We start from the raw sequence: 27,685 nt of genomic DNA, 5'->3' as shown, positions 1-27,685 counted from the left end.
TCAAAGACATTGTTTTTTAAGCGTTGTCTTTTATTACTTAAAACGTTGTCTTTTTAAATAAAAATAGTGTTTTTTAATTAAATAGCAAAATTATAAAAATACTCAAAATTTACATATAATTGAATATCCACAACCACAATCATTTTTATAATAAGACTATTTAACAAATAAATAAAACTTTATAGTATACAAACAAAATGTATACATATTGATCCACAGATTAAATTTGTATCATACAAGTTATCCTTAACTTCATGACAATAATTTTTCAAACACACAAGTTTTACAAAACCTCATCATTGACTAACCATTGTTGTTGGTGTCCATCTCATGGAATTGCTTCTTTAAGTCCAGCAATCTCTTCTTCTGAAAGGCTTTCAGCTATCACTCTTAGAGCCATCTTCTTCAACTTGTCATCAACACACCGGGGTTGTAGGCAATCAAGAAATTTTGTATGAAAACTTTCATACATGTAAATCTCGTACTAAATAATATGTCAATGTTATATATACATGTAATTCATACCGTAAGTGTGTTTATATCGTAACTGACAAGTTTTCTTTAGGGCCAACTTCTACTCAAGCTCTTTAAACACTGCATCAAAATAAAAAAATTGGCATTAGTTCTGTGCTAAATGAAAATCATATTTAGAGGAAAAAGCGGGAGTGTTGTAGATGGATATATTAACCAAGCATATTAATGTTTGACCTGTCTTTACAAGTTCTAAGCATATATATTAACCAAGCATATAACCTAAGAGGAATAAGTTACAAAATGCTACTTGATGTTTGACCTGTCTTTATTGGATTTTGTGGCCCCGGTCTTCTTGTAGCTGGCACAATGTAATACTTGATGTTGACTCTACCTTTGCAGTTGTTTCGGCTTGAGGAGTGGCAAAGAATGGTGGAGTAGAGGATGGATTTCAGGTATTCATCCGTGCCATCGAGGAAATGACTCCAGTAGGTGACTAGCATGTTGACCAGGGCATGCTTGGAGAAGATGACTTGTTTCAGAAGCTTTTAGATCAAAGATACGAAGTGCATTGTTATAAAACTAGATGCACGAACACTTGCTTATACGGTTCTTGAAATAAAATACATTCATCATCACTAGCCCAAGCTCAATAAGGAAAATTCACGGTAAATGTGCATAGTATACCTCAGATACTGCAGATGATAGGGAAGGCCAGAAGACAGTTTGACGCAAATATTGAGATTGCCCAAGCCAATCCATGGTACTAATCCTGACAGCTCCTCCAAATCGCACTGACTTGATTGTGTCCACCCATCCTTGTTCATCAGCTTGGAACCTTTGAAATGAAAGCTGCATTGGGTACATGGAAAAAACAACAAAAAGGGAGGATAAATGATAGCCACCAACCTAATTGTTCACAAATATCTGTATAAGTTATTAAGGGTGTTCATAGAAGTTGATCCTTTAGCCGTGTCTGTTAGATGGTCAAATCTAGGCGCCAACTCAAAAATGTTGGCGTCCAAGTGTTAGTGTTCAACTACTTCTGATTTTCTTCATCTTTGAATTGTTAAATACATAGGATATTTATAGGGAATACTCAAGATGTATCTAAATAAATACATGAACCAATATTAAATGACATACATTCATCATCCGAAGAGTCATTCATGAATCCTCCAATATTCATGCTCCAGATGACCATACATTAGATTATAAGTCCAATTAATTTGATTGCAAGGTTGTAAACAGTCCTTGAGGGCTATTGATAGTGATTCCAGACGCATCGGAAAATAATGGAACAAACCTATCAAACAGCTATCAAGGGATTCACTTCAACTTTCCTAAACCAAAGAAGAAACAGATGGATTACAAAAGAAAACAATTTGCACCATCAAACTGAAACTTATAATAAGCCTTAATAAATTAATGAAAAAAGAATTGTTTAGAAGTTCACTGAGAAACATATGAAAATACAACAAATGCAACTGCAAAAAAAAATAAAAAACTAGTATCCAATTAACTTTTTTATACTTTCAGATCAAAAGGTCAAATTTATATACTTTGGTTCATGTTCAAGCAAGAGGATAACAATCTCATCGACAGTTAGTATTTCCTTTTAATATAGAACACTAAAAAGAAGGAATATCAATGATGAAACAAACCTGAAAATGCGAGCTACTGAGGCAGCGAGCAATCTGCTTGAACAAGGTAATCATGCAGCGTTGGAACTCTGTCGTGAGCATCAAAGACCAAATATTACCAAATATTAAGATCACTGACAAACCAAATAATACCTTATTTTTAACAGCTATCTAGAGGATCTGGCTTTTTGACTTGAAGCTGGTTCAAAGAAGACAAATCAAATATACAAATACTAAGATGAAAGCATAATGAAGTAGTTAACTTTTTCTACTTTACCTGATTATAAGATCTACAACTTCTTGCTCAGTATTTTGCTGCACGAGTAATTATTAGAAAAACAAACCCAATAGTGGAACAAAAGCTAGATAAAGAAACTAGATAATTTACACGGACAGAACTTTACAGAATAACATATAATACAGTGCTTTGTACTTGCATATTAATCCAGAAAACATCCTTTCACCTAAGTGACAATTTTTCCAAAACATCATCATTCACAAAACATCATCATTCACTAAAAATTTTCACAAGTTTTTAAACTTCAGTGACAACTTTTCTTTGGGGTCAACTGCTCAAGGTCGATCTGGTAACTATGCACTGCATCAAAAAAATTGGCATTAACTATGATTCCACCAAAAAAAACCACCATTCCATGAACTTAAATCTAAATAGAATTATGGCAACTATCATTCCATACCTATTCATAAATATGATCTTGTATGCACTCCGCCAACTCGGACGGAACCTCATCAATTTGTTCACGAGAGTACCCTATTTTTGTGAACTGTGAGCATACACAATTTATGTTAATGGAAAAAATAATCAACACTGATCACTTTGCAATTTTAAATAGTTTATGTCAAATAATTTGAGATAAGCTAAATAATGTTACTATTGATTGCAGTGAATCTCTCTCAATAGTCTCAACTTCTTCAATAATTTCTCTCATAAATCGCATCACAAAAAAACCACATTGTTTCGCATCCGGTTGTTGAGGAGCCTATATATAGTAATTAGAGTCAAATTGTTAATGAAAATTATACACATTACAATATATGTTAAACAAAAGTACACATACCTTAACTACTTCCCACTTAACATTTTTCCTACCTTTCCTTCCCTTGGTTGAATTAAACAATTTTAAGGCCCTTCATACGTTAAGAATATTTGTTAAATAAGATTTTTATTATAATAAATATTTACTAAAAGAAATCTGAACTCACATTTCCATTACGTATTTTGAATCATCATCGCGAATGCGGCAACTTAGGGAATCCAACAGTAAATAGCATCCTTGTAAGGTTCAATAACACTAAGATTCCAATGGAAACTAGGCAAATACATAGGATTAGATCATAAAATTGAATAAATTATCGAAAGGAAGCAATTGAAAGTGATGTTTTACTTCTTGCTTACCCGACATTACATGGCACTAACACTAGTTGATCTGTTGATGCACTTGTCAGCTTATCTGCTAAAAGAGTTGCCCTTTGATTCAGGGTTTCAAGCTTAACTGATTTGTCTTGTGCCGTTTTTGCCAGATATGGGAGTTTGTGAGGATTCATAAATCTGAATTTCTTTGTCTTGGTATCTTTCACCATCTTTTTATACAGACACCTATCATTGCAAAGAAAAAAATATTTAGATACTAAATAATAAAATTTAGATACAAAACACTCATAATAAGTTGGAAAAAATAATGATCACTCATAACACTAAGTTATGGCTGATGATAGTAACATCCATACATGAGAACTTACTATGAACAGTCTTGCATATTAAACATACCAGAAATGTATACATGCAAATTCTTTTATTTCTTGAGGACAAGCACATTTAAGATACTTAAAAATATACAAGAAAAAAGATATGAGCAAAGTACTTCCTGTCTAGAAGAACAAATGGCAGAAGGCAAACATTAAGGGCCGGTTGAAAATGAATGAGCTATATTTATGTAAAGTGTACCACATCAATTGATATTAGTAAACCTCTCAATAGAAATGATGAACTATTAACTTAATGAGAATAACATGGTATGAGAAAATTACTAGAAGTTGAATTTTTCAAGAGTAAACTTGTTCACACAACAATATTAGTAAACTTCTTGCAGTTCAAATCAAGGATTTTCTGTCTTGCTAGATATTAGAATTTCCCAGCAAACATAAAGCAATGCAGTAATTTCCCAGCATATCCATGTATGATATGTCATATCTATACCATGTATGATACAGCAGATCCCTATCGTAGATCTTTCGCCGTGCCATATCCATGTATGATATGTCATATCTATACCGTTACAATACAGATGTGCCCTGATAGTTTGTATATTTTTCTTCTTTAGATTGCCACATTTTGCACATGGGCAAGATATTCCCATATTCGGATCATTAGTGTTTTCCATTGCAAATTGCAAGAAAGACTCAACTCCATTCTCATATTCACGTGATAGTCTATCCTTTGACATCCAATCTTTGTCCATTCTTTATAACTAATCAATCAACAATGAGCTAATACCTAAAAATATTAACACAAACAATAGTGTGAAACTATAACAAAATATTTAAACAATTAATCAAAATTGTATTTCTACCTGAAAATTTTTGACCATACAGGTTTCTCATCAAAATGCAATCCCAATAGCAAATTTCTCACTTGGGGAGATAACCTAGTTATCTATATTATCCATATGTACATGTTTGTTAGAGTCTACGTATAGGTAGTTAGGTACTTTTGCCTTGGTATAAATTGTAGAGTCATATAATATTGGAGCATTCACCAAAACATATTCTCTATTGAAACATGTTAACCTTTAGTTGAAAAATGAAACCATTCCAGGAAAATGCTTGAATTATAACTTATAATAAGCAACTTTGTTTCTTTAGCACTTGAGAATCTGCAACTTCCTCAAAGGGACATCAACATAAGCAACTCAATGCAATAGTGCATGATGTATTAAATCATACTTAAGCCATTAAGCTCTTAGAAGGCAAGTGACATAAATATAACAATAGTAGTTGATATAAATTCAACAAACTGAGTAGGCACAAGTCACTGCCCAGAATTAAGATGAGATAATGCAGAACACAAGTTTTAGATACAATAAAAATGAGAGATATTCTCTGCGCATTAAGGGTACACAATAAAAATAATAGTAGAATAACACTAGAGATTGATTAATTTCAAGCTGCACATTATACCTGACGACAAAGAAAGGCTGGAATGTGAATAATATCTACAACTTGGCCAACAGCTTCACACTGAATTTGAGAAAAAAGGATAGCATGTTATATGCTTCATGCTATTTTTAAGGATTAATACCTACTGCCAAAGTCTATAGCTAAACGTTTAAAAATTTTAGATTAAATCATGAGAAAATACAATCAGGGGAGGGGGAAAATTGATGCAGTATGAATCCGGCAAAATGGCTAGTTCGGAAAATAATCAAAAATAAACAAAATCTTATTCTAGAGGGATGGAAGAAATTTTACCTTTCTTTCTTCCGTTCCTCCTACTCTCGAATCTGCTCTGCGAGGAAGGAACTAAGATCGAAGGGTTCAGAGGAGTTGAGGAGCCGTGAGAAGATTAGGAAGGGTAAGCTGACTTTGATTGAGGAGATGGGGAAATGCGAGATTAGGGATCTCGACTTGGAGGAGTTGGGCCGGCGTGAGGAGTTTTGCGTGAGGAGTTTGGGTCGAGATTAGGGTTCAGAGGAGATCACGCGGCAAGGAGAGGAGAAGGCGCTCGTGGAGAGGAGAAGGCGCTCGTGGAGAGGAGTGGAGAGGAGAAGGCGCTCGTGGAGAGGAGAAGGAGAGGAGAAGGCACTCGTGGAGAGGAGAAGGAGAGGAGAAGGCACTCGTGGAGAGGAGTGGAGAGGAGAACTCGTGGAGAGGAGTGGTGAGGAGAAGGCGCGCGCGCGTTGAGGGTTTAGAGTTTAGCAAAGCGAGGGCTGCGAATTTATTTTAAGTGAGTTTAGGGGAAACATACACAACACTTTAAAAAAAGTTTTTTAAAAAAATGTTGTCTTTGACCATAAACAACAACACTAAAGACAACACTTCATTAAAAACCGTTGTCTTTAGTAAAAAGTAAATACCATAGACAACGCTTTTCACTAAAAGCGTTGTAAAACAAAGAACGACAACGTTTTTATTAAAAAGCGTTGTCTATTGGGTGTTGTTGAATGCAAAAATTCTTGTAGTGCAAGCTGGTTTTGTACTTCATTCTTGAATTCTTTGAACTTTTCAAAGGATTCTGATTTATGTGTCATCAAATACACAGAACCATATCTACTGAAGTCATCAGTAAATGTAATGAAGTACCTATAACCACCCCTGGCAGTGACATTGAAAGGGCCACATACATCACTATGTATAAATCCTAACAAGTCAGTCGCTCTCTCGCTGTGTCCACTAAAGGGAGTCTTGGTCATCTTGCCTAATAGGTATGACTCGCATGTCTCATATGATTCAAAATCAAATGAGTCCAACAAACCATCTTTATGGAGCTGGGATAAGCGTTTGTCATTTATATGACCTAAGCGACAGTGCCAGAGATAGGTTTGGTTCATTTCATTTGATTTGAACCTTTTGGTATTTATATTATAAATGGGGTTCTCAAGGTCTAGAATATAGAGTCCGTTCATCAGAGGTGCACTACAATAGAACATATCATTTAAATAAATTGAACAACATTTGTTCTTTATTATAAATGAAAAACCTTTCTTGTCTAAACAAAAAACTGATATAATGTTCTTAGTCAAAGCAGGCACATAACAACAATCATCCAATTCTAATACAAGCTCAGAGGGCAGAGATAGAGAATAAGTTCCTACAGTAACAGCAGCAACCCGTGCTCCATTGCCTACTCGTAGGTCCACCTCGCCCTTCGTCAATGCCCTGCTATTTCTCAGCGCCTGTACATTAGTACAAATGTGAGAAGTACATCCGGTATCTAATACCCATGATGAAGAAATAGATAGATTGACTTCTATAACATATATACTTGAAGTGGAAGTCTCACTTCTCTTCTTCTAAAGATCTCCAGGTACACTTTGCAATTCCTCTTCCAGTACCCGGTCTGATCACAGTGGAAGCAGGTAGCATCCTTGGCAACCCCTCCTTTCGGTTTCAGTGTCTTGCCTTTGCCCTTGGCTTGGAACTTTCCCTTACCTTTGGGCTTGCCCTTGCCCTTAAGCTTTTGTACCATCAGAATGGAAATGGGCTTAACCTTCTTAAGGTTGAGCTCAGTAGTTCTTAACATGCTAAGTAGCTCGAGTAATGGCTTGTCAATTTCGTTCATGTTATAATTTAGAACGAATTGACTATAGCTATCTGGCAAGGATTGCAAGATCAGGTCAGTGGCCAGCTCTTGGCCAAGCGGGAATCCCAACCTCTGTAGGTTTTCTATGTACCCAATAATTTTGAGTACATATGGGCCTACGGGAGTCCCATCTTGCATCTTGCACTGAAACAGTGCCTCAGAGACCTCGAATCTCTCGTGCCTCGCTTGTCCTTTATATAGTTGACGAAGATGTTCAACCATATCATAAACTCCCATCAACTCGTGCTGCTTCTGAAGCTCAGAGTTCATGGTCGCGAGCATAAGACATGACACACCTAATGTGTCATCTTGATGCTTCTTGTAAGCATCACGATCATCTCGCGTGGCAGTGGTAAGAGGTGCCTCAGGAATGGGCTGCTCTAGGACGTACAGTTTTCTTTCCTGAGTGAGAACTATTCTCATATTTCTATACCAGTCCAGGAACTTAGCTCCATTGAGCTTGTCCTTTTCGAGGGCAGAACGCAGGGAGAAGGAGTTCCTGTTTGACGATATGGTATTCTACAACAGAAAAATATAGAAAATAAATATCATATTTCAATTAATCATCTAATTAGCCTTTAATTAAATGATGCTCCCACTAAATTATAGAACTTTTGTAGAATCAAGTCATGGATGTGGTCAAACCACACTTACTAGATTCTAACTAGCTATAATTCGTGCGGGACAAGATCCATAACATACTACGCCTTGAGTTAGCTTTGGCTAAATCGCCCAAGACTTTAGTATGATCGGTAGGTAACTAATTACCAATTACATCTCTATGCAACTCTTGTTTATAGGATCAAGATCCGCATGTATATTAAAACTTGAGTTAGCTTTGGCTAAATTGCCCAAGAGTTAATATAAATGTGATTTTGACCTATCTACCAACCATTGGAAAATGCCTATAGTTAAACTCGATCCAATTGAGTTAACTAGTTACCCAATCTAATTGAGTTGTACTCACCCATGCGTTGATAGGCGGGACCAAGATTGTCCCTCCGCACCCTACTAAGATAATATGCGTTGCTCTGTTTTGGAGATTCAACAACAACATGTGATCGAGGTAGTATGGGTATCACAGCATGGTAGACATTTTGAGTTGACGCGATTGAGATCTAATCTAATCGACGATGTGTATCATATACGCGATTTAGATCTAATCTAATCATGGAGGTGCATCATGTACGCGATTTAGATCTAATCTAATCGTGGAAGTGCATCATGTACGCGATTTAGATCTAATCTAATCGTTAAAGCACTAATTAATTACTATTCTAGCATGCATCACATATACACACACAAGCAATTAATTAATTTGTGATTAGTCATGGTCTTACTACGATCTTCTCAAGCCAATGAGAAGATCGTATGGTCAACCTAGGGTCAACAGCTTCCTCAAGCTCCTCCCTTTGACCGTCATGTGTTGCTCGCACCCTCCTCGTAACTCCGTCTCAAGTGGACCTTCCACTGCTCTAATTTTGTACATTACAAAGGGTGAAACTCAAGTTACATTTGAGTCTAAAAACTATTTTACAATAGGAATATAAAATAGAGAGGCACGACGTGCAGGTCGTGAATCAAATACAACACGCACTTCACACAAAATGGCGCGCAGACCATATTATGAATTACAACACATATTTCCAATCAAATTGGGTTCTTTGGGCCATGACCATCACAAAATGATACATAATTCTAAATTATGTAATTTTCATAAATTTTTTTAATTTTTCTAATATTTTTACAATTTTATGAGTCGCAACTTCCCGACGATCTCGATTAGCGATTTTCAGGTGCAATCGCGGAACAAAGCCCCTTGCAGGGTTAGGGGCAGCACCTCTACTTGCAATATAATCATTGTGAGTGTTCCTAAGTAATCCTACAGCGCCTTAAGTCACTGTCCCAAAATATTTTGGGCGAGACCTTGCCGATTCGGAAGGTGTTTCTCGGTAATCGAAGCCTACAAGTGTTCTAACACTTGTTGCTTCGCTTCTACGAGAAAAATAACCATAAAATACATAAAAATCATAAATTTACAGAAATTTATAGAACTGATATTTTTCATAAAAATACAAATGAAACTCGTACATGCTTAGCACGTGACTCTGATACCACTGTTGGATTTTTCGGGCCGCAAAAATCACTTTTTGCGTTGCGGAAACCCCGAATCCCATGCCACCGGATCCGTGCGAAGTTATAAAACAAAAATTTTCTACGTGTACGAGTTTTTCTAACCTAGATCTACATTAGATCTACAAAGAAAAAGAGATTACCCTTGATGCGAAGCCCTTCGCAAATCCCGCTCGTCCAAAGTTAACCGGATCTCAAGGTTGTCAAGTGTACAATCCTTTATGTGTATCCACATGAAAAAATCGATGGAGAGAACTTCTAAAGATGTGGTAGCAACCTTAGAGTATCAGCAATGGTGGAGGAGAGGGAGAGAAGAAAGGTAGAGAGGAAGAAGAAGGAGGTTACCAAAACCAAATGAAACTCACACTTGTGAATTAAGTGGTCGGCCACCTTTTGAGGCTTATAAACCTCCATGGGATTTCAACAGTCACAACTCTTGATCTCCCTAATGAGATGACACACACATGTGCTAGCCTTGATGATGTGGCACATCATCATTAGTCCACTTAATGCCAACTCACAAATGAGGTGGCAATGGTCAAGTCAAACTTGACCTTTCATCTTCCTCTCAAATTAAGTCAAACTTGACCACTTCTCTCCCATGGTTGATCAAATCTAACCATTGGTTCAAGTCAATTTTAATTTAATGAATCTCTGTTCATTGAATTAAATTGGCTCAATGAGTCTAAGTCCAAATTAGACTCATTTAACACATGAACCAAATTGAGTCCAACTCAATTAGTTTACTTTGGATTACTCTTAATCCAATTTGGTTCATCACATGAACCTAATCCTCTTGGTTCATCATATGAACCTAATCTCCATCTAATTGCCCTTTGTGTGTGACCCTATAGGTTCTTGTAAGATTGACAATGCTCCTAAACTCTTTTAGAAGCATAAGTAATGAGCGGTATCTAGCAACACATCATTACTACCCAAGTTACAAGAATGTTGAAATCCAACATCACCTTGTGACTACTAATTGTGACCCCTCACAATATATGACAAGTGTCCTTTTATCCTTGACATCTAGATTAATCAATATGAGGCATAGACCGTGTCATCCTCTAATCAATCTAAATCTTGAATCCCAAGTAGACTCACTCAATCAAATGAGCTCAACATCTCATATTGACTCATTTGGGCATGGTCATGCACTTAGTGGTCTCACTCTATCAAGAATAATGATGTCACTCCCATCATATAGGAGGGATAGATCCCATCTACATCACTCACATCCCTCAGCATAATTTGTTACATACCCAGTAATCGCCTTTATAGTCCACCCAGTTACGGGTGACGTTTGACGAAGCCAAAGTATGTAACTCCTTATGTAGGGAACCATGGTGACTTCAGGTCCAAGGACTAATAGTCATACTAATAGCCACATGAGAAAGTATATGACACTCATATAACGATCCATGATACTTTCTCATGGCGGGTCATTCAGTATACATTCTCCAATGCATACCCATGTGTCAACTTGATATCTCCATATCCATGACTTATGAGATTAAGTCATCGAGTTGACCTACATGCTAGTCTCGTCGCATTAACATTGTCCCTGAATGTTAATACTTGACTAGGAATGATTAAGAGTAGTGTTCCCTATATCATCTCACTATCAATTCAACCAATCGATTGATATAGGTAAGAACCTTCTACTCAAGGACGCTATTATACTTAGTTATTTGACACCAATACAAGTAAGCATAATAACCATAAACAAATGCCTTTATATACATAAGAATATGATATAACGAGTTCATACAACAATCATCAGATGATTGGCTCTAGTGCTCTAACTAACACCTTTTTCCATTTTCGTTTTGAGCTTGCGGAGGAGGTCCAATTTGCATATCTAGTGTAGGTGTGATCAATCGTTGAGGGAAAGGTACTTGTGGTCTTTGGGAACTTCTTGGAGTATCTATTGTTCTTCTCCTCAATTCTATACAAGTCATTTTTCAGAAGTTCTTCATGATTCTTGTTGTTCCTTAACTTAATATCATTACAATTTTCACTAGATCTTATTTGTATCGGAGGGGGATCTTCTTTGAACCATTTTGAAACTATGCTCTCAATCTTTGCCCCCAAATGTTTGAATTCCTTATTCTGTGACTTCTGAATTTCAACATTCTTGGGTGGTTGAATTGTATTTCGTTTGACAGGCTCTCTAGTATATATGGCTTGTACTTCTTGAATTTCTAAGGGAGATTCCATCCAAAATTTACTTGACCATCCATGGAGGTTCAATGTCACTTGATCAATTAATGTATAAGCTTCTTTTAAACTCTTGTCCATAAATGAACCTCCAACTGATGAATCTAACAAACACTTATCTGAAAAAGAAATTCCCTTATAGAATATGTGTAGAATCAACCATTTCTCCAAGACATGGTGAGGGCATTGCCTTTGTAGACTCTTGAATCTGTCCCATGCTTCAAATAAAGATTCTCCATTTTTTGAACAAAATTTGTAATGTAACTCCTCATGTAGATTGTTCTGCTTGGAGGGTAAAAATGATTCAGAAATTGCTGCTCCAATTGTTCCCAACTTGTGATGCTCTGAGGATGAAGAGAATATAGCCAAGTCCTTGCTTTAACCTTGATACTGAAAGGAAATGCCATCAATCGAACTGCATCCGCTGACACTCCTTCATAGTCCACCATATCACAAAGCTCTAGAAATCTCTCAAGGTGCAGATAAGGACTCTTCGATACTTCTACTCTAAATTTATGACCTTGTATCATGAAAATTAACTCTGGGTCTAGTTGAAAACTTTCTGCTTCAATCTGAGGCTGCACCATGGGAGATAAAAATCTTGCAGAAATGGGTACAGAGAAATCTCTTAAGGACCTGCTTGACATGTTAGTGCTCATGGTGTCTAAGAAAAAAATTTATGAGAAGAATTAAAAAAGGAAAAACAAATGAAAAACAAGAAATAAAATGCTATGTGAAAAAAATAAATGCAGAATTTAAAGATAAGAAAGGAAATGTAGATTTTTTTTTTGAAATATGAAAATGGAAAAACAAGACTATTCACAAGTCTAGATTAACTAAATTTCTAATCTACTAATGTTAATACGAACAGTCCCCAGCAACAGCGCCAAAAACTTGTTACGCAACCGCAAGTGTACGGTTTCGTCGTCAGTAATATAAAAAGATTTGTCGAATCTACAGGGATTGTTGATTAAGCACTAGAGATGTCACAAGTAGGTTATCTAGACGGTCGAAAGTTAGCTTTGGCGCTTGCAAACTAACGAGAGTGATTGAAGAGAGAAAGAAGGTTGAGAGAGAGGGAAGAGATCTTGGAGGGAATGAGCTTCGGGAGATGGATTCTAGGATTTCGGTTCCATTGTAATACTAGGAGATACTACATAGATTGCTTAGTTTCTACCCTCTATGTACATGCTCTTGTAGGAAGTTAGATTGGTCAATATCCCTAAGTATCAAATAGAGACGATCCCTGTGAAATCCTGTAACAGTTAACCCCTGTCACTAGGGCGCCTCGGTAGATCACAGGAATTCGTGTCTAGTAAATAGCAATAAGGATAAAGGTAGATGGTACGGGTTCCTACTTCCTTATGGAGGAATTGCCTCTCCTTTCAAGAGAATGTCCTAGACATCCATGAACGGGTTACCCTTGTTACTAAGGCCCCTCGGATATACGATCTAGAGCACTCTCTCTACGAGAGCAGCAAATCCTATGGGATTGTTTCTCCTTTTAAGGGAACGTCTTAGACGTCCGGAAAGGGTTACCCCTATCACGAGGGTACCTTGGTCAATACACTCTAGGGCATCCCCTTGTGTGATCAACAATCCTCCACATCAATCAACAAAGTGTGTAAGAAACATAACTACGTCACACACACAACTTCATCAAGTATGAACAAGGCATAAATAATTCATTGAATAGAAATATGGTGAATCAACATAGTTCTACATCTCCATCGTATTACAAATACTTCCTAATCCTAGAAGAGGATGTCTACTCCATTGTAGGGGAAAAACAACCCTAGAACATAAAGAAAAACATACTTACAGCCCTAGAAGGAAAGGAAGAAGAGATGCTTGATGATTTCGATGTCTTGGGGATGCTTCCTTGCTCTGGAGATGGACGGATCGTGAAAATACGGTGGTGGATGAAGCTTGACGGCTTTTCCCGAGGGGAGGGATGAAGTCCTGAACCAAAGATTCCCCCAAAAATAGGTTTCTTGACCCTTTTATAAGCTAGGGTGTGGGCGCCGCACGGCTCGTGGCATAGCCGTGCAAGGTTGGCACGGCCATTCCTTTCTTCTCTTCTAGTTAAGTGGCACGACCGTACAAGTCCGCACAGCTATGCGTTCCTGCTGCACTGGTTAAGTGGCACGGCCGTGCGAGTCCGCACGACCATGCTTAGCTTCTACACTGGTTTAAGTGGCACGGTCGTGTGAGTTGGCACGGCTGTGCCTTCCTTCTCTTCGGGTAGAGTGGCACGGTCGTGCAAATCCACACGGCCATGCCTTCCTGCTGCTCTAGCAACACCGCACACCCATGCAGAGTTGACACGGTCGTGTGTCAAGGCCATATGGACTTTGTAGACCATTTTATCACATCTTAAAGTGGTATTCTTGAGTTGAGGTCTTCATCAAAGTTTTATATCTTGAAGTTATCTACAATTCGGTATAAAGAACATCCCAAAACTCCAATGGACCACAAAGTTATGCCTATTTTACTCTTGGTGTGCAGTGCAGGATTTGACATGGCCGTGTCTCATAGAAACGAGCTTTAGACCTTGAAAACTTGGTTTTCTCTGGTTTAAGTCTTCATAAGAGTTGTAGATCTTGAAGTTATCTACATTTTGATATCTGGAAGGCTTATAACTCCAACCGACCACAAAGATATGGCCATTTTATTTTTGGTCTGCAGTGTTGGAAATCTCCACGGCCTTCACACGGCCGTGTGGCATTCACACGGCTTCAACATGCCCCACATGGCCGTGTGGGTTCTACATGGCCAGAACATAAATAAAACTTAGTCTTCGCCTGCCTGTGTCACTCTGGAAGCTCTAGACTTCATGTAAGCTTCGTTTTTGCTCCAAATCATGTCCTATCAATCAGAAAACACACAAAAGAGCAGATCTCCGAACAAAAGAGTATTTATGATGAATATGTGCTAAAAGAGGTGAACATACATAGAATATATATGAATAAAGTAAGTGAATGTGCGTCAAAACATGTATAACTGATCATAATATCTACGCACATCAGGAGGGTGGTGGAACTAGTGGAGACAAAGGGAATGAGCCAACCAAAGATAAAGGGAAACAACCAGTGAAAAGCAAAGGAAAGAGGACCTCATCCGATGAAGGTAATGACAACGAATTCAATATCGTGTTTAGAAATGATGATCAAATAACTAGATTTACAATTCTTGTCAATAGAAAGATTGTGTGTACTAGGTATATGGATCCAATCGTTTTAGATATGATTGGAATTAGAGATGATATAGATTGGTTGATTGGGTTCCTAGATTGGAGTGATACTTTATACACACATCTACCTACTTATCCTCACATTGTTTTGGAGTTTTTAAGTTCACTAGTTGTCTATTTTGCCAATGAGGATGATTATGTTGGCAAGATAACTTTTAGATTAATGAGTCAAGAATTTCAATGGACATTTAGTGACTTTAACACTTGTTTTGGATTGTCTTCTGGTAGCTCTCGGAGGTTTGATTCTAGGTTTAATTGGAACAATTTTTGGAGTTCGATCACCAGATTAGATCAACCCTATGAGCCCTCTAGAGCCAAGGCTTCTTACATGCAAAACCCTATTTTTAGATATCTACATCGAGTCATGAGCAAAACTATTTTTGGTAGAGGGGAAAGTGATGGAGTCGTTAAGAAAGTTGAACTTTATTCTCTATGGGCTATGTTACATAAGGTTGATTTTGATTCCGGTTTTCATTTTTTGCAAACCTTGGTGAGAGCTACGAGGGCATCTTCGGGATCAATAGTTCTTGGTGGTTTGATTACTCAAATAACAATTAACTTGGAACTTGATTTAGATGAGTTGGAAGTTATTCATGGCAATGATATGATTGACATGGATGCATGTCTCGCTTTGAAAATAATCTGTTGGGATGAGAATGGTTTTGCATTTCCAAGGTCGAATGGTTTTCCTTTACCTCTGCCTTGTCCTGATCGAACTTCAGTTCGTAACCCAGCTAATTGGGTAATCACTGATTTAGACTCCGAGAATGTTCCTTCCATATCCGGAGATACAGAGCCACACATTGAGCCCTCGACATCTGGATACCTGCAGCCCTCCGATAATCTGGATCCTGCTAGACATTCTTTTGCCTATGGTACAGGTCCCTCCAAATTTGACTTTTCAAATTTTCGTGCATCTCTAGACTCACTTCATGAGAAGTAAAATGCCCAACGAGAAATGTTAGAAGGTCACTTCTCTTTATCAAATGACCAGTTTAGAGAAGTACAAAATCACTTTCAGTTCACGAGGAATTTTCAAGGTCAAGTGGCTGAATTTGTCCAAGATTATGATACTGATCAGGCTAGAATGAGAGATTTTATGCAGAGCATGAATATCACTAGCCAACAAGTTAATGCTTTGTTTGAGTATCATATAATCCTGAGTGAAACTCCTGGTTTCCCTAGTTTTCCCATTGGTTAACCTCATAGGCCTAGGCCTCCTTTCCCTCGTCCACCTCCTCCTCCTCCACCATATTGATTTCATCGGGATGATGAAAAGTTTAAGTCTGGAGAGGTGCTAATAACCAAATTTTTGCATTTTTCTTTTTCTTAGTTTTTGCTTATTTTCTACATGTTTATTTTTTTGTTTTGTATTTTCTCTTGCTTTGATTGCTTGATTTTTGATAATCACTTGACTATCTTTTGAAAACTTTGTGGCATACATCTTGAGAACATCAGAACTTCACTTATATGCTTTCTTGTCTTCAAGATTAAATGTTAGCACGTTCATTATCTAGATTCATGATGTTTTAAATGATGCTAGTAGTATGCTTAGTGTACCTCTTTTCTCTATCTTGGGTAGCATGATATAAGCTAAATATCATATGGAGATAAGTTTTAGTTTTGGCTTGACCTTAAGAATCTTATTTTCACTTCACTTCTACTTAATGCTTGAATGGTTGATATCATTGAAATAGTCATGATTCAGCTTGTTTGATTAGTACTTGGTTTCCATGGTGATTTCTCAAACTTTATTTTGGTTACTGGATGAGGCTCAAATCATGTAAGCTCATTTGTAAAAATCAAAATATCACAACAAGTACATTTGTGAATAAGATTTGCACAATGCAAATGCTTATGAAAAAAAAAAAGTGAAAAAAAAAGTTAAATAAGGGATATAAAAAACAGTTGTCATGAGTAGAATCTAGCAAGTCACCCCTTTGAGACCAAGTTAGGTTACTGGGGAAATGACTGCTTAGCTTCTCTTGAGATTGAGCACGCCTTTGAGACCTTGGGTTGATTGAGAAATATGAACCAAGTGTGTGGCAAGTAAGTGTCTATCACTGGTTAATTGTCTATCACCGAAAACATTAGGAATTCAAATTTGATGACTTCACTAGGACATAGATTGAAACTTGAAGAGTTTTGAGTTACCTTGCACTGTGCACAAGAGACTTATGCTTGAGCCATACTTAACTTTGTTTCCATGATCATGCTTATTAATGAAACTTTTTGATAGAGTTAGGAGAATGCATTAGGGTTATGAGAGCATTGTAAAACATATGAATTTAGATTGCGGCATTTTGCTTGAGGACAAACAAAGGTTTAAGTTTGGGGGTGTGATGTACGTAGATTATATACCTTTGTTTAGCATGTTTTGATGCACATTCACATACTTTACACATGCTTTGTCTACATATTTTTTGTACTTCCAGCTTTTCTTTTAGCATATTTACTCTCTTTGTTCGGAGATATGATTTTGTGCATTTTCTGTACACAGGAGTAGAATTTGGTGAAGGATTCATGTTCAAGGTCAAATCTACAAGTGAGTAAAAGGAGGAAGGCACCATTCCTTGACCTCACACAACCCTGCCATGCGGGGTTGCCCAGGCCGTGTGTTTGCAGCAGAAAAGGAAGTGGTCATGGCTGTGTGAACCTCACACAGTCGTGCCAAGATTTGAAGACAGAAGGAGTTAGGCCGTGTACACTACACGGCCATGCAAGCCATCCAGAGCTGAAGCCTTACACGGCCGTGTAGATCTACACGGCCATGCAAGATTTCCAGAGACCAAGAAGAAGACCCTGGCCATGTGCACCACACGGTCGTGCGAGGTTTCAAGAGGTAGAGGCAGTGCAGGTCGCGTAGATCTACACGGCCATGAAAGAGAAGCAGAAGCAGTGTGTGCCACGGCCGTGTATCACACACGGCCGTGTAGATAGGCAGAAAAGGGAGTGGGCTTGGCCGTGTGAACCTCACACGGCCGTGCCTCGGGGTCGTGTGGCGCCCAAACCTCTCCTCTATATAAGACCTCCTTGATGATTTGAAAGGGGATCTTCTCCCGTTTGGGGGAAAACAAGATTTGGGGCGTTCCTCCACCTTCTTAGAGGGTTTTTCCGGTGATCTAAGGGCGGATCTTCAGCGTTTCGACTCCGGAAGCAAGGATTGGATCCGAAGACCATTCTTCATCATAGATAAGCTTTATTTCTCCCTTCTTTCTTGGATTTGGGGATCAAGATGCTTGTAATCTTCTTGTTTTTGGATTTCTCTCCTTGTTTTATAGATTAGATCTCTTCTTCTAGGATGGAGGGAGTAATTGTAAGGATGATTTGATGTAAAACTCTTATGGATTTGCCAATTTCCTATTTCTATGATTTTGCCCTGTTTGTATCAATTTGATCTTGTATGGATTGTTGTGATTAGAACTTAATTACCATGCTTGATTAAATGTTTGAATATCCTGGGGATCTTGTATGGATTGCTTCTTATTCAATTTTTCGAGGGATGTTCATGACAGGAACATGCCCGTGTAAGGACGTTTGAGGGATGATCTTGAGGGTGAAATAGGGCAATTCAAGAGGGTAGGATAGATTGTATGAGTTCATATATTATATCTTAATGCGGTTGAGGAGCGATGAATCCTATGTTGATTATCCGAGGGACGCACGTGACAGGCAAGCCCGTGTAAGGACAACATAGACTCATTCCTAATTGATCACGTTTAGGTATAGATTTCAGTCCTAGGCCAGTTGTCTATTGCAAGAGGGAACCGACAACCTTCTACAAATGATGGATAATTGAGAAATAAGATTTGGTAGATCATTTACATTGAAGAACCTTATAAAGAAACCAAAACTCCTAGAACATCCCTTTTATCAAAGCCCTCATTCTTGTTTGTTATTCTTTCATCTTTATGTTTTTCTTTGCATAGTTGCATTTAGCTTTTGACAAACAATTGATTGGTTGTTTAGCTAATTCGCGTTGATAAATCTTTAGTGGTTATTCCATTCCCTGTGGATACGATATCTTTATTATTACTTATGATATTTCCGTACACTTGCGGAGAGTCAACAGTGAGCGCCCCCGCGCTCATACATGCTCGACCGGCCAAAGCCCGCCCAAGCATAAAGGCATCTAGCCTTATATAAAATTCTCTTCATATAACCGGCTGACCACAGGCTAAGTGAGCACCCCTACGCTCTTGCATGCTCGACCGGGCAAAACCTGCCCTAGCATAAAGGCATCTAGCCTTATATAATATTTCAGTATCGTACCGGCCGACCGCAGGCCGAGTGAGCACCCCCGCGCTCATACATGCTCGACCGGGCAAAATCCGCCCGAGCATAAAGGCATCTAGCCTTATATAATATTCTCAGTATTGTACCAGCCGACTACAGGCCAAATGAGTGCCCCCACGTTCGTACATGCTCGACTGGGCAAAGTCTGCCTGAGCGTAAAGAAAGTGTTAACAAAGAGTATTCTTAACAACATATACGGTCGACTTGAGCAACCGGTCGAGATATATTTAACAGGAAGCATTCTTAACAACATATACGGTTGGCTGTATCGACCGGCCGAGACATATTTAACAGGAAACATTCTTAGCAGTATATATGACCAGCTTGAATGACTGGCCGAGATATATTTAGCATGAGGTATTCTTAATAGCATATACAACCGGCTTTAATGACCGACCAAGATATATTTAACAGGAAGCATTCTTAACAACATATATGGCCGGCTGGAATGACCGGACGAGACATATTTAATAGGAAATATTCTTAGTAGTATATACGACTGGTTTGAACGACCGACCGAGATATATTCAGCAGGAGATATTCTTAATAGCATATTAGGGCGGCTTGAACGATCGGCCGAAACATATCTCACAAAAGGTATTCTGAACAGTATACACAGTCGGCTCAAATGATCGGTTGAAACATGCTTAACAGAATATTTGAAGGGAAATATCTTCTAGAAGCTTCTTTAATTATGATGACGGGTTTTAAACGACAAAACGGGTACATTTGGGGTACAAAAAAAATTCCTTAAAGGATTATTGTACGAAACATAGGAGATGACTTCATCTCCTAATAAACTCTAACAAACTGGGGACCACCTCACAACTACGGAGATCACGTGAGGTAGTATAAAAAGAGGGATCTTCTCTATTGGCAAGGTACATAAGTTCTAGCATCAGGACTCTGTTCTTCATTTCAGTTATTCTTCTTCTTCTTCTTCCATCTTGGAGAGGGACTGACTTAAGCGTCGGACGACCTATCCAAGGATCCCCACCCCAGTCTTAGGTCACTAATACTTTGTTGGCTCGTCTCATTGTGCGTAGGAGCACGGAGAAGTTCTCAGATCATTGGAATTCGTCTTCATCGGCGGTCATCATCATTCATCATAACCAGTGCTCACCTTCGCAAATCTCAAATCGGATTAACCTCCATTCGGCATTTCCAGTGCGCGAACTCCCCCTCAAACTTTGGCGGAATGAGGCTTGGTCCGACCATTGATTTCTTGGCTTCGGTCAGTAGTTAGTCTTTCTAAAGCGTCCTAGCTCTGATACCAATTGTTGGCCCCCTGAAGGCTGGCTAGAGGGGGTAAAGAGCCCTGAAAAATAAAAACAAAAACCTTTCTCGACTTATAGCTAATTATAGCAAACATTTGTATACAAAGAATAAAAAAAGAAACAAATCAAAGACAGAGGCACAGAAAGAATTACTTGGTTGCAATCAGAGAATTGCTAATCCAAGGTAAGTGAAACACACTATGCAGATCTCCTTTGGGTGGTGTAGCCTCTTACAACGTTATTGGCTCACAAGGAGTAGTAGAACAAAAAGAGAATGATTTACAAAAAGGGTTCCATGCGCCTAAACATGGATAGAATTTTATCCTCATTGCACCGGATCATGCCACGGTGTGTTTTGATATAATTTCTAGTTCGGGCGCCCAGACTGTGAGGCACCTAGTTGATCTAAGCGCTCGGACCAAGTCAACCAATAGGTTGACTTTTTGGTCTGGGTTCTCACTCCAACTCAGCTCGTTTGGGTGATTTCGACCATCCGAAATAAGGCTCACCCAAACCCATTTCCCTATCTTCTCGAGCAGTCTTCCACTCTGGCTTCTCATCCTTCAGAAACGTCGTGTTCCTCCTTATCATGCGCCAGCATCTTTCGCAGCACCTCATCCCTCGGATGCACCGAGCCCGTCAAATCTCTCCTGTGTCATCCTTCTTACTAACTACGTCTTTCGCTCGACCTCTTGTGCTCCTAAGTTTTTGCACACTTAGACACAAGGCATCAAACAATAACAAAACCTAACTTGACCTGGTTGATCACATCAAAATCATCACAGGGTACTTACAGATATTTCATCTATATTGGAATGATCAACTGCATTCATCTCATCATGAACCATTGATTATATTGCATTCTTATTTGACGATGATTCCCTTAGAGCAGTTATATTAAATGAAGAAGCAACAACAAATAAGACTCTTTGTGACAGTACCAATTGTAGTAATTTGGAATAAAACTATATGTATGTGTGTGTATTTTCACGGTATCCTCATTACGGAAAGTTTTATTTCTACATTTATAATGATTACACAAATAATATAAATTAATATCATTCATAAATTTTGGATGACTCTTAACAAAGTTCACAAACTCTTCAACTTTAGCAAAATATTCATTTCGAATAAATCTATTTTTTATTTTATTGTACATCCAAGGTTTGTTCATGTATATTATAATTTAATGAGAATAAAATTTCTAACATTACCAACATAAGTACAAAACTTAGCAATTTTGTAATAATTTTTGTAACAATTATCATAACTGATCATGACCTAACTTATCTAATGTATCATCTATAACAATTATGTAATAATTTCTATAACTTAAGGACAAAAATATCATATCGACATATCAAATAAATAATAAGAATAATCTCAAATGATAAATGACCTAGATAAGCATATTCTTAAGCATTAATTCATCAATATACGAGGGGTACTACAAATATGAATCCATATATTAACAAATCATGCCATGAATAGACAAATAATAAGTACACAAGAAGTTGCTTAATCAAAAGAATCGAAAATTTCTAAATTTCCTTCGTCGAGTTAGAATTTAGACTATAAAACCTACTGTAAGTACACCATTGTAGTTTTTGTTGGGACCTTGACGCCTGCTAGAGGGGGGTGAATAGCATCTCACTCAAATTATTCGCTTCCTATAATGTTAGTGCACAACGGAATGCAAAGCAAACTAACAAATAAAAAGCTAAACTAAAACAAGAAGAATGAAGACAAGCAAACAACAAAGACACGCTCATTTACGTTGTTTGGAGATAAAGCTCCTACTCCATGACTATCTGTCAGGTGGAAGATCCCGATTCGTCTATGGATGATTCCCTAGAGAACTTTCAGTTGGCTTGCGTAGCTCCTTGTGAGTGGAGAAACCTATCCATAACTCGTACAAGACCACACTAGATCACTTGAGCACTTGGAGATTCTAATTAGGGTTAACCACCACTAATTTTGTCAACCATGCCTAAGTACCCCAAACCCTATTAAATAGAGCTCAGGAGGAAAATACCAAGCTATTTTCCCACCACTAGTCGATTGGTAAAGATACCAGTCGACTAGTCCTAAGTGGAATTCGACTGTTATAGGCCAACGGCTTGATACCAGTCAACTAATGAAAATACCGGTCAACTGATCCACATGGGTTGAGTGAACAGAACCATTTTGTTCGCTACCAGTAAACTGATAAAAACACCAGTCAACTACTATAGTAACTGCTATAGTAATTTCTATAGTACTACTATAGTAAAACCCTAGACATAGGATTTTACCCTGAGTACAATCTCTCACACACTCGTCCTTACTTGCACAAACTAAACCTAGCCTTCTAGCCTCCTCCATCATCCTTACGTCCCTCGGATACCTTCCCATCCTTCACGCCTTGTCTTTTGGAGCTTCTATCGACCTTGTCATTATTCTCGGGTCTTCCTTTATCAAAAGGTCGTGCCTTCAGGACTTTATCCATTTCCATGTCACACTGGGACTTACGTTGCCAAGACTATATGCCCAAACTCATTCTTGGACTTTCCTCCTTTGCCTCTTGTAAAGGTGTATATAGGTTTCCCACTTAAATCCAACACTTCTCTCTCTTTGCCATACATCAAAAAGATCTCCAATAATATCCCAATTATTAGACTCTTTAACCTATAATGACCATAAACATCATGTATTAATCCCCCCATAAGATTACATACATGTTGACGACTCTTTTGGTCATTTTCTAATATTGAAAAATATTTTCAAACTGTATCAGTCGACTGCCATAAGTCCCAATTGACTGCCATCATTAAAATGAGCTTGCAAAAATATTCTATGCTAATGATCAGTGCTCATGACCTACAATAATTGCTATAGTACTACTATAGTAAAATTCTAATCCTAGGATTTTACCCTAAGTACAATCTCTCATGGACTCGTCCTTGCCCACACAACCTAAACCTAGCCTTTTATCCTCCTGCATCAATCTTACGTCTCTCAGATGTCTTTCCATCCTTCACGCCTTGCCTTCTGGAGCTTCCATCGGCATTGTCATTATTGTTGGGTCTTCCTTTGCCAAGAGGTCGTGTCTCTGGGACTTCATCCATTGTCAAGTTACAGTTGGACTTATGTTGCCAAGACTACATGCTTGGACTTATACTGCTAAGACTCACCCTTGGACTTTCCTCTTTTGCCAAGATCACACTTGGACTTTTCTTGTTGTACCTGTATCCTGCACACTTACAATGCATATCAAATATAACAATAAATCTAATTTAAACATTTTCCAAACATCAAAATCTAGGGTATCTAGATTGCTCCAACAGTTTTGATGTTATCAATCGAGTTAAGTTAGGTTCTCTTTCTATATAAATTTTTATACTTATCTAGCTTAATCTGTTTAAGTTTGAAAAATATTTTTAGCATTTTTTGAAATAGAAAAGTAATTTTTAAATTATTTTTATCAAAATAGAAGATTAATTAATAAAAATTTGATATTTTTAAAAAATTATTTCTAATAAATATTAACCTACGGGTAATTCTTATAATATTCCCCTAGAAAAAATTCAAAATTTTCTAACTGTTTATTTTATTTTTTTTCCTAATTTTTTGATATAATCAAAGTGAGAGAAATAGGTATAAGTTAAGAGAAAATTGAGATAATTAAAAATTTATTTTCAACACTAATTTGTAAAATAATTAGTATCATTGTAATTTTCTTCACTTATTTATTATATTGCATTTTGTTTTAACCCTAACTTAACTTAGGATGATGCACATCAAAAAGGGGGAGATTGTAAGTACCTCGTGGTAGTTTTAATATGGTCAACCGAGTTAAGTTAGGTTCTGTTTATGTTTGATGTCTAAGTATGCAGGAACTTAGGAGCACAAGTAGTCGAGCAAAAAAAATAACGGAGGAGAATGATGGTATGGAAAGCAAGTCGACAGGCTGAGTATATCTAAGAGATGAGAAGCTGAATCTTTTTCACTCCATGTTCAATTCTAGGAGAGCAATGGAGCAATGTGATAGCGTAAGGTTACTCATTTCGATTCTTGAGGAATGTGTCGATCATTTGTTATCGTCCATTTTACCTCGATGCCGAAACCTAAATGGACAGTTATAAAGATACATGATCAATTAAGTGGATGACAATAACATATCGATCCCTTCGATTAATTCAGCTGTTAACAATCTCATCCCTTCAATTACATATCTGAAGGAATTGAACTGACGACATTTATTTTATTAATGGTAATGAAAGTACGTGACCAAACATTCAATTAATATTATAAATTATAATTAAGAAGCTAGATGAGTTAGCATTTTTGCGACAAGAAAGGGATGGCGTATGGTCCTCTGATGATGCCATCCGAAATGGCATGGTGTGTCGCCTCCGTTGGGTGAAATCCCTCCCAAGAGGCATAGTTTAGTGGATTAGGACACACCGGTCCAGTCGCGTTGCACGGATACCCATTTCCTCCACAGCAAGCAGTAAATGGCACAGTGATACCTACACCAACGCCACAATATTACAAACTCATTCATTAGATTGATATTTTAAATTTACTTAAAAAGTAATTAAAATTCAAGGAATTAATTAACAAGTCTAATGCATAATGTGTATATATATATACCGAATTGGGCTTGGTTGGAGAACATCCTGATGCCAGAGTTGAGGTAATCTGCATAGGCGATGGTAACAGTAGGAAATTGTCCTTTAAGTCTGTCTAGCTCGGTTTGCAAGTTGCTGCTATGGTACTCAGAGAAATTGTTCAGCCATATGAGGCAGCCATTCTTGTCATAGTCGCTTGGCTTGTCACTACGATACTGTCCTAGCCATGCGGGGATGCAACCGATCGGTAGGTTACCAGGGACGACAAAGGTTTTCGCGCCTAGTCCAATCAAAGTCTATATATATATATATAAAGAAAGAAACCGTAATTAATTAATAGAATGTAAGGCGCATGCAAATAATCACTATATATATATATATACCACTTAATTAATTTGTAACTTACCGTGATGGCAGAGCCTATGGCTTGAACAACGGGGGGCACAATTTGAATGAGTTGATCATAAGGCAGTCCCTTGCTGAGTCCCGAGTTGTAGTCGTTGCCACCAATCTCCCCCATCACGATCAACGAATTGGCCAAGAAGTTGGGGTCTAATGTTTATTTATGATTATCAAAATAAGATTAAGAATGGAAAATAATAATAATAATAATTAAATCCTCAAAGCACGAGTTAATTAATTGATCACAATTATATATATATATATAGGGGCATGTTTGTGGGCATTTATGTATACCTCTGAATAATGGATCTGTTTGGACAAATTTTTGGAACCATTCAATTTGATCGGGCAAAGTATGGTTCCAGTTCGGGTCACTTTTCACTGCGACCGCCCCTCCGAAGGCAAAGTTCGCTCCCTTGGAGAAGTCTCCTCCGGCAAGGAAGGGCGGCACGAACGGTAACCCAAGACTTTCCGCTGTAACGAATATCAATAAATATTAATTAATATATAAGATTCATGTGATCCAAATCGCGCGTTGCACTGCATCATTCACCAACCGATGAAATCTAGGATGATTCTGCCGTCGCAGTAGCGACCGGTGCCCTTGTGGAAGTAGGTGGTTCCATACGGCGGATTTGAGAGGGCAGTGTTGAAGAAGGTGTGCGCGAAGTTGCCAGTGTCCTGCAGCGAGTCGCCGAAGCTAAATATGGCGGAGAAGCAGCTGCTTGCCTGGTGGGCTTGCAGCAACAAAAGAAGGGTGGTGGTTGCTGACAAGATCTGAAAAAACGAGAACGAAGATGAAGCCATTTTTATTTGTACGTATCTCGCTTCCACTGAGAATGTTCTTGAGCCCTTATATACATACTATACACTTAATTACTTGCCATAATAAATAAACATTCGTAATTTGGAAAAAGATATCTAGCAATAAATTCAATATCGGAGAAAATATTCTCTCCTTATTTTCTTTTGGAAAACTTTATAAATTTGGGACACGATTCACTATTTTACGTTGTGGATTATAATATAATTAGGATTATATTAAAGATTAATTAATATAATTTTAAATATATAATGTAATATAATCTACATTATAAAAAATAATAAATTTTTATAATTTAAAATATAAGACTAAAGGTATGCATGTAATCTGGATTATATTATAACCCTAAGATTCAATATACTAAACATATCTTTAGTCCATTTCCTGAATCAATCGGTTACCATTGCTATCGATCGTTGCTGCCACCACTGTCATAGCCATCGGCCACCGTTATCCGTCGCCAACAAAGATCACATGATATTTTTATCATTATATAATAATAAAAATTATATTCTTTATAAAAAATAATATACAAGAATATAATCACTCATGTAATCAAAATTATATGTATAATATATAATTCTTTTATTTAATGTAATATTAATTGTATTACATTATAAATTTTATTACATTAATGGATATTTTTTTTATATCATTTTCCATAATATTTTTAATGATTTTGTTGCCGTTCTAGCACCATCCAATAAGAAAGACAGCGTTATAAGTAAATTAATAAAGATACCCATTATAACTTTAAAATGAGGATATAAAATCCAAAACCACTATACCGAGAGGGTGTTTAATAATGGAATCTTTTCCTTCTAAAATAGTTTGGTCCAAATTTAATGGATGCTAAAATAGCATATGTCTTTTATTTAAAAGCTAATTGGCTATTGATATATCTTATTATTATTTAAAACTCTTGATAATTTTTTAAATTTATATAAAATGTTTTAGTGCTCAACTGACTAAAAAACCAACCACAAACTCTTCTAAAATGGTAATATGAGTGAAATGTTTATATTTCTATATACCGTTGATTTTTTTAATCATTCAACCCTATTTTAATTCTAAAACTTATTAGAGTGCTGAAAATATGAATGATTAAATGATCTATTTTAGTAACTCAGTTTTATTATGAGATCTTGATGTATATTCTTGTATGTACTCGATAAAGATGGATAGCAGATGAGATAACTCATATGTTGACCGTAAGATCTTGGGAGGGAGTTCA

At 37.3% G+C, this 27,685-nt stretch overlaps 1 protein-coding gene and 1 non-coding gene across 2 annotated transcripts; one reads left to right on the top strand and one right to left on the bottom strand.

Annotated features, from left to right (window-relative positions):
- Positions 1-11,956: 11,956 nt before the first annotated feature.
- On the top strand, positions 11,957-12,061 carry LOC122039146. The gene has a single exon (XR_006128038.1). It is a non-coding gene; the product is annotated as a small nucleolar RNA R71 (small nucleolar RNA).
- A 12,593-nt stretch (positions 12,062-24,654) lies between these two features.
- Positions 24,655-26,435, bottom strand: LOC122003475 (GDSL esterase/lipase At1g28600-like). The gene is made up of 5 exons (XM_042558588.1): positions 26,186-26,435; positions 25,923-26,102; positions 25,633-25,778; positions 25,249-25,522; positions 24,655-24,719 (listed from the first exon to the last, which is right to left on the bottom strand). The coding sequence occupies exons 1-5, from the start codon at positions 26,433-26,435 to the stop codon at positions 24,655-24,657; spliced, it is 915 nt and encodes a 304-aa protein (XP_042414522.1).
- Between the last annotated feature and the right edge of the window lie 1,250 nt (positions 26,436-27,685).

Source organism: Zingiber officinale, chromosome 1A, assembly GCF_018446385.1.
Source record: "Zingiber officinale cultivar Zhangliang chromosome 1A, Zo_v1.1, whole genome shotgun sequence".
In the NCBI taxonomy this organism is placed as follows: domain Eukaryota; kingdom Viridiplantae; phylum Streptophyta; class Magnoliopsida; order Zingiberales; family Zingiberaceae; genus Zingiber; species Zingiber officinale.
This window is presented reverse-complemented; position numbering and strand designations above follow the sequence as displayed.

Bases quoted from the DNA above. Each gene is read 5' to 3' on its own strand.
- LOC122003475 (XM_042558588.1), bottom strand. From the start codon at position 26,435: ATGGCTTCATCTTCGTTCTCGTTTTTTCAGATCTTGTCAGCAACCACC. The intron at 25,779-25,922 runs GTATACATAAAT...AATAAACATTAG, and splicing joins AACAGATCCATTATTCAGAG to ACCCCAACTTCTTGGCCAAT. The intron at 25,523-25,632 runs GTAAGTTACAAA...ATATATATATAG, and splicing joins CCATAGGCTCTGCCATCACG to ACTTTGATTGGACTAGGCGC.